This window comes from Tetrao urogallus, assembly GCF_951394365.1.
Source record: "Tetrao urogallus genome assembly, chromosome: 3".
Lineage (NCBI taxonomy): Eukaryota > Metazoa > Chordata > Aves > Galliformes > Phasianidae > Tetrao > Tetrao urogallus.
In genome coordinates, this window is record NC_136815.1 from 83,882,486 (window position 1) to 83,890,532 (window position 8,047).

The 8,047-nt window shown below is 46.9% G+C and overlaps 1 protein-coding gene across 1 annotated transcript; it reads left to right on the forward strand.

Annotated features, from left to right (window-relative positions):
• Positions 1 to 3,151: 3,151 nt before the first annotated feature.
• On the forward strand, positions 3,152 to 6,723 carry EDN1 (endothelin 1; the record flags this gene model as incomplete). Its single annotated transcript, XM_079533599.1, has 5 exons — positions 3,152 to 3,215; positions 3,301 to 3,454; positions 4,425 to 4,583; positions 4,854 to 4,961; positions 6,585 to 6,723. 5 exons carry the CDS (start codon positions 3,152 to 3,154, stop codon positions 6,721 to 6,723), a joined length of 624 nt encoding a protein of 207 aa, XP_079389725.1.
• Between the last annotated feature and the right edge of the window lie 1,324 nt (positions 6,724 to 8,047).

Below are 8,047 nucleotides of genomic sequence, written 5' to 3' on the forward strand. Positions count from 1 at the left end.
GAAAAGAAAAAGGAAGGAAGGAAGGAAGGAAGGAAGGAAGGAAGGAAGGAAGGAAGGAAGGAAGGAAGGAAGGAAGGAAGGAAGGAAGGAAGGAAGGAAGGAAGGAAGGAAGGAAGGAAGGAAGGAAGGAAGGAAGGAAGGAAGGAAGGAAGGAAGGAAGGAAGGAAGGAAGGAAGGAAGGAAGGAAGGAAGGGAGGGAGGAAGGAAGGAAGGAAGGAAGGGAGGGAGGAAAGAAAAAGGAAGGAAGGAAGGAAGGAAGGAAGGAAGGAAGGAAGGAAGGAAGGAAGGAAGGAAGGAAGGAAGGAAGGAAGGAAGGAAGGAAGGAAGGAAGGAAGGAAGGAAGGAAGGAAGGAAGGAAGGAAGGAAGGAAGGAAGGAAGGAAGGAAGGAAGGAAGGAAGGAAGGAAGGAAGGAAGGAAGGAAGGAAGGAAGGAAGGAAGGAAGGAAGGAAGGAAGGAAGGAAGGAAGGAAGGAAGGAAGGAAGGAAGAGAGAGAAAGAGAGAAAGAGAGAAAGAGAGAAAGAGAGAAAGAGAGAAAGAAAAAGAAAGAAAGAAAAGAAAGAAAAGAAAGGAAGAAAGGAAGAAAGGAAGAAAGGAAGGAGGAAAGGAGGAAAGGAGGAAAGGAGGAAAGGAGGAAAGGAAGGAAGGAAGAGAGAGAAAGAGAGAGAGAAAGAGAGAAAGAAAAAGAAAGAAAGAAAAGAAAGAAAAGAAAGAAAAGAAAGAAAAGAAAGAAAAGAAAGAAAGAAAGAAAAGAAAGAAAAGAAAGAAAGGAGGGAGGGAAGGAAGGAAGGAGGGAGGAAGGAAGGAAGGAAGGAGGGAGGAAGGAAGGAAGGAAGGAAGGAAGGAAGGAAGGAAGGAAGGAAGGAAGGAAGGAAGGAAGGAAGGAAGGAAGGAAGGAAGGAAGGAAGGAAGGAAGGAAGGAAGGAAGGAAGGAAGGAAGGAAGGAAGGAAGGAAGGAAGGAAGGAAGGAAGGAAGGAAGGAAGGAAGGAAGGAAGAAGGAAGGAAGGAAGGAAGGAGGAAGGAAGGAAGGAAGGAAGGAAGGAAGGAAGGAAGGAAGGAAGGAGAAGAGAGGAGAAGAGAAGAGAGGAGAAGAGAAGAGAAGAGAAGAGAAGAGAAGAGAAGAGAAGAGAAGAGAAGAGAAGAGAAGAAAAGAAAGAAAAGAAAAGAAAAGAAAAGAAAAGAAAAGAAAAGAAAAGAAAAGAAAGAAAGAAAAGAAAAGAAAAGAAAAGAAAAGAAAAGAAAAGAAAGAAAGAAAGATACCAACCAACCTTGGAGCTCCCCAGGATATCATGTTTCTGCTTTGTTACTCAAAGGAAATGTGTGTCATTTTTAACACTTATCAAAATGCTTTCTAACAAGGCTCTTTGACAAAGAAGCAATTATCTGACTTTGACATGAGTCACTTTGGCTTTATGTGCACATCTTAGAGAGAGAAACCTCAGGGAAAAAAATATTCTTAAATAAGAGCTGGCATGAAGCAGAGTTCCTAAGTGACAGGCCTGGAAAGGCCATGCCTATTTTATACAGAAACGATCGCTATCTTTCAACCCACATAACTGCACTGCATTTTTTCTTTCTTAACACCAAGCAAACAGAACAAAACAGAACAAAAACCCACCTGATTTATTTCCTAACTTGCAAATACTGATAAAGTTTATTATTTCAGCGGGCTAGGATTAGCTTTTATTTGTAGCTAGGTGACCTCTGCTGGTAGATTCTTATCATTACTGTAATAGTTCACACATTCAAGCTTAGATACAGTGATATCCCATGGGGTAAGCACTGCGCCGTGTGGACAAGAGGACACAATACATAAGCAGATACAATTCCAGCTCGCAGACTCCCACACTGGAAAGGTGTAAGCGACCATCCAGCCTACATTTCTCCACTCACAGAAAGCTTTAGAGAGCAGCTTTTAAGAGCCGCATACAAAAAGCTACAAGCATTTCAGTTGAGGGTTAGCCAACATTTCATTTTATTCAACATCTTGGTGGAAATGGCAAGTATTGCTCAGAAGGCCCCAAAATTTCATCCCTGGAGGTACTGGCAAAGGGAAGGGTTTGTCTCTGCTTGCATTCCTGCGTTCCTTTCTTGTTCTCGTCTCACATGCCAACACGTGGAGAAAGCTCAGCAGCAATACAAGCTTTCTTCTGACTCAGCACTCCGCCGACGCTCTGTCCGCTACGATACAGCAGCACAGAATAACACCATACCGAAAAAAAAACCACGGGCATTCACCTGAGGTAAAACAATGCGACTCGCAGCTCGCAGCCTCGGTCTTTGTGATACCCAAGGTCACTCCTATTCTTGCAGCACAGTGCGAGGAAATACCACAAATACCGAGAGGGCCTTATCTGTTTATCAGAGGTGGAATTGGCACGCTCTCCGGGGCCGCAGCTCCGCGCAGGGGCTCGAATTCATCCCAGCAGCTCCCCAGAGCCTGGGTTTGGAGCCCGCACGGTGCTCGGCGTGCTCCACACGCGTGTGCGTTCACCGTGACATTGCACCGACGAGGCAGCGGGTGCGAAGGTGTTGAAAAAGCCGCGTTCAGGCGGAGTGCATCAAGAATTCGCCCCTTTCTGACCTCGCTGTTAGGCGCCCACACCTCAGACAGCTTTATACCACCGCTGTGCCACCGCGGGCCCGACGTGCATCCCGCGGGCACTTCCGCGCTGTGGCCCCGCTGCCGGCACTGCTGGGGCGGAGCGGCTGCCGCCCGCAGGTGCGAGGTGCGAGGTGCGGAACGGCCGTTCTCCCTCAGCCGCTGCCCAGCCCGGTGCCCCCCTCATCCCTCCCCACCCCCCCGCCGCCCGCCGCCGGCGCTCTGAAGTTCGCAGGCGATTTCCTCCCCGGGCCGGCCTTATCTCGGACCGCACGTTGCCGCGCGGTGACTAATAGCGGCACAACATTGTCTCGGGATAAAATAGCGCCGGGGCTGTTTACCCGCTCCATGGGGGTTCGCTATAAAAGGGAGCCGGGGACCGCCGCGCCAGCCAGACGCGCCGTGCCGCCCCGAGCCGCCGCCTGCCCCCGCGCCCCGCCGCCAGCGGGAGCCAGCGCCCAGCCGGCCACAGGAGAAGCCCCGTCCCTCCTCCTCCCAGCTCCTCGGCTCTCTCTTAAGCCCGTCTCGCCTCCTTCTCCCGCCGCCCGCTATGGATTGCAGCCGTCTGCTCCTCCCGCTGCTCGTCGCGCTGTGCCCGGCGCTGCTGCCGGCAGGTAGGTGCCTTAACCTCGCACGGGGGAGCCGGGTGCTGAGCCTGGTGCTGAGCCGGGTGCTGAGCCGCTACCGCTCCCTCCGCAGCCCCCGGAGCCGAAGTGAGCGCCGCGTCGCCGCCGCCGCCGCCCCCCGCCGCCGCTTCGCACCGCCGCGCCCGGCGCTGCTCCTGTTCGTCGCTGCTGGACGAGGAGTGCGTGTACTTCTGCCACCTGGACATCATCTGGATCAACACCCCCGAGTGAGTGCCCCCCTGGGCTGGGGGAAAGGGGGGTGGAGGTGGTGGTGGGATAGGGGTTTGGGAACGCAACAGAAAGGGGAAAACAAAAAGGGAAATTTCTGTGCGCGGGCTCCCCTGTTTCTTCACCCCACCTGCTGCTTTCCGGCTGAGTTCAGCAGCGAGCCGGCTCGCTAGGAGAACACAGAAGGGATCTGAGCACCCAGGATGAGTGAAGCTCTCCTCGTTTCCCTAATGCACCTGCACTCCCCAGAGCTCTGGGTGCTGCTCTGTAGAAGGTGCAGGATGCTTCTCACAGCCTACGGAGTGGTTTTGCCAGCTTGCCTTTGCATGAACATTTTGTCAGGCTGAAGGCTTGTGTGCACACGAGGTGACCCCTCACCAGCTCCTGCAGCGCCTTGCTGTAGAGCAGTGCACCCACAGCGTTCTGAGCTTTGACCTCTTGTGTCATCTCCAGGCTGGATGTGGCTCTGGGCAGCCTGGTCTGGTGGTTGGCAACCCTGTACATAGCAGGGGAGTTGAAACTAGATGATCATTGTGGTCCTTTTCAACCCAGGCCATTCTAGGATTCTATGATCTCCTCCCCAAAAAACTGGGGAGCCAGAGCCTCTGTAACGTTGGCTTTGGAGATATGCACTACCACACTGAGCAGAGAGGATCTGTGTTTTTATTGCTTCTTTCAGCATTGGCAGTTACCAAAGTTCAAAGAGATGAAGCTTTATCACACAGGGAGGGATAGCAGCCTTATGAAATGGCAATTAGAAGGTCATTAGCTGTGCTGGTAGCCACTCTAATTACTATGTTGCAGGATCATCAGAAGTATTCGCATGGAAATTATGACCAACAAGGCATTCCCAATTCCACAACCTTTACTCACGCAATCAATCCCATTGATAAGACTGCCCAATATACACTGCTATTCCAAACCCATCAAATTATTGGGGTGACTTTCATGTTGTCTCTTTGATCATAGGAAGACTGTTCCCTATGGTCTTGGAGGCCCTTCTCGGTCCAGAAGATCGCTGAAGGACATAATGCCTGAGATGCTTGCTGGAGCCAGCAACAGATGCCGATGTGCCAGCCAGAGAGACAAGAAATGTCTGAACTTCTGCCAGATGGGAAAAGATCTCTGGTGCGTCTATTGTTGCTACTCTTTAAAAGGCACTGTGTGTGAATAGGGCTGGATTGTGGTAGACTTACTCATTTTGGCACTTGCTGAGTGAATAATCTCCTCAGAGCCTTGCCTCCTACCTTGGCGCTCATGCTGCTATGATACACTCCATGGTTTGGCCCAGAAAGATTGCTTACTGCATGCCTTGAGGAGTGGTTGGTGAGACACCTCACCTTGTGGATTGCAGACTTGTTTTTTGTTTTAACAGCAGCACCTTTTCCCTTTTAACAGGGCTCAGTCCACAGCAGAGAAAACCTCACGTCACCGCAACAGAGCTGGTGGTTGTGTTGGACCTAAATGCATGAACCAACAGTTTGTTGACAGCAGGAAAATGAAGAGGTGAGTTTTTTCTCATCCTGCTGTAGTTCCCCAGGGTAGCACTATAGGGTGCATAGTTCTCCCCTATTTGGGTCAACACTGGCTTAGCTGTTGATTGCAAATGGAGAGTTTTCTGGAAATCAGTGAGGATCTTTTCAGAGCTTTGTTCATGCGTTGGAGCCTTTGCTTGAAAAGACAAGAGTACCAAGCTCTGCTTGGTGTTATCCATCTGCTTAGAGGGAGCAACTTCATATTTAAGACAACTATAAAACAATTAAATTATGAAAGAAATAATAGAACTTGGTATTCTAGTATGTTTGGCTGTTATCTCAATTACTTAAAAATATGTCCCAACTATTATGAAATGGACTCCGGTTGCTTTTCTTAGATACTTTCCTACATTCTACTGGGTAAAGAAATTCTATCAGGATGTTCAACAGGACAAGGAGAAATGGTGATAGGACAAGGGGGAATGATTTCAAACTAAAAGATGGGAGTTTTAAGTTGGGTAGAAGGGAAAAGATTTTCACACTAAGACTGGTGAGGCATGGGAACAGGTTATCCAGAGAGGGGATGGATGCCCCATCCATTCAAGGTCAAAATGGACAGGACTCTGAGCAACCTGATGTAGCTGAAGGTGTCCCTTCATGGCAGGGGAGTTAGACTAGATGGCCTCTAAGAGTCCCTTCCAACTCAAACCATTCTGTGATTCATTATCTCTGTTGTTGTGACTGGTGTGGCTGGCTTCTTAGAATGCAGGAGGCAGTTTCTACCTGTTGTGTCATTCACATTGTCTGATTAAATGTATGCAGCTTGAGTACAGGATTCTAGCAATGGAAAATGCCAGCCAAAAGGTTGAGGAAAGGGAGGATGAAAATTAAATGAACATTTGAACCCAACTTAATATCTGAAACGAAGAGTATATTTCAGAACTGCCCTCCGAGATCCATGCATTAAAAAGTTGAGTGGTGGTAGGTGGCAGTATCACTACACAGTGCAGTTCAGAGATGCACATATGCATCAGCTTTGGTACTTTTATGAACCCCATAGAGGTTGGAAGTCAGTTTTGGAGCTGAGCATTGGTACAGCTATGTCACCTTTGGTATTCAATCTTCAGCCCCAAGCCTGTGGGAAAGCACAGTGTATGCAAAAGCTCTTCCATATAAACGTAGACTCTCAAGTGCTAGTTTGGAAAGGAAAGCAGGGTTTATGCTAGCAGGCAGCCTGATGATTTTCAGTGGTACTTGGGCCCTAGAGGTCTTAAATCATTTCTGAAAACAGCGCTTATGTCTTCAAAAATGCACGCATTCACTGGGACTGGGTCAGTTTTACCTAAAAGAAATAAAACAGCTGAAAAGAGTAACATGGAAGACCTCTTGGTTGGATATATGCTATTTAAGGGCATTTAAATTCAGATGAATGTTTTAACTTCTTCTAACGTTTGAATTGAAAATCTGAATGACATATTATTTAAATTGGTTTAAGTTGGCATAATCGTGACAGATGTGTAGCAGTCATTGGTTTCTGAGGGTCCTGTGGCAAAAACTGAGACTGAGGTTTATTTCATCAGACTGCTGAATGTGTGCACACTGAATATGCATCTTCATTACTGTAACAGTAAGAATATATTTCTTATTTTTTCAGGCTGGAGGCTATTGGTAACAGTATCAAAGCTTCCTTCAGTATTGCAAAGCTGAAGGCTGAACTCCAAAAAGGACGGAAGCTGAAACATAACAGGGCAAGCAAAAGGCAAAGCATCTGGAAGAGCCTGAAAATGTCCTAGTGGGAGGATCATCCTGTCTTTCTTCTTTACATTTGCTGTCAAAGCATCACCAAAATTCTTTGACTTTTAACATTCCACAATGGCAAAGGGCCTATCTGTTCAACTGTTTGCGCAGCAGGACGAAACACTGAGGAAGACCCATATTTGGAGCTATAAAAGCAAAGGATTTCATCCTATTGGAATTCAGATGAATGGGGAGAAGGGAAATCCAGAGTGTAATATACCTTAAAAGTCATAATTGTGAAGAAACATTTGAATATTGCTACTGGAATGTTACCCATGAACTGGGCAGCTTTCAGGGTCTACATAAGCATTTTGCAAGGAAGACCTGACTGATGTACTTAGGAAGGACAGCAAGCAAGATCTGAATGGACAAATGTCAAAGTAAAAACTCTTACTTCTTGATTAAAATGCAAAAATGAAAGCCACAGTGCTACTCTTGTCAGGACTTACTGCATATATACATGTCTACCTCGCATACTGTTTGTTGCACTCCTGCTAGAGTATTTTTATACCTTGTTATTGCCTTAACTAATCAGCTGCAACCCTTTGCCTTTTTTCAGAAGTCTAGTTTACTTGTACAACCAGAGTTATCTGAATGTGGGTTAGATGCTGTGCTTGTTCACATAGCCAAAGTCCTTTGCCTTTGGATACCAAAGGATCATTCAACAGAAAATAAATGTTGGAAGGCGCTGCTAGGTTTCCCATAACAAGGATATCTGGCTAACAAGTTCTAATAATAGAGATTGTTGTGTCTTACACGCCACCAAAACAGCACTGGAGTGAAGCTGTACCAGATACTGTTGTGAGATTCATTCGGTGCCTTGTTTGGTAGAAACACGTAGAGACAAAGGGTTGTTTTAAATTATGTCAAAAGGCTAATATTGGGTGAATGTTTATAGCAGTGAATTTGTTCACGTTGTTGAATTTGCTGACAGGTTTGGTTTAATTTTATGTGCCTTTTTTTAAATGTATTTATATTTACACAAGTACTTCATTATATTTACCATGTTGAATACACATTGAAGCAGGCCATATTGGTCTATGCGTGTTTTATGTATTTCTGTATGAAATTGGGAAATGCTTTATGCCTATCGAGGTAAATGTCTTCAGAAATAAATATTTTTAATTACTGTATTGGCTTGTTTTCAGTGTGCCCTGCTTTCTCTGTGCGCTGACATATGAAGCTGACCTGGGTGAACTCTGTGCTCATGACTGCCTTTCTATCAGAGTAGCAAAATCCCAGCATGGGCAGTTTATGCCAGGCCTATGCTAGGTGTGAGACAACAGACAGCACTTGCTCTAGCTAAAATCTTCCACACAA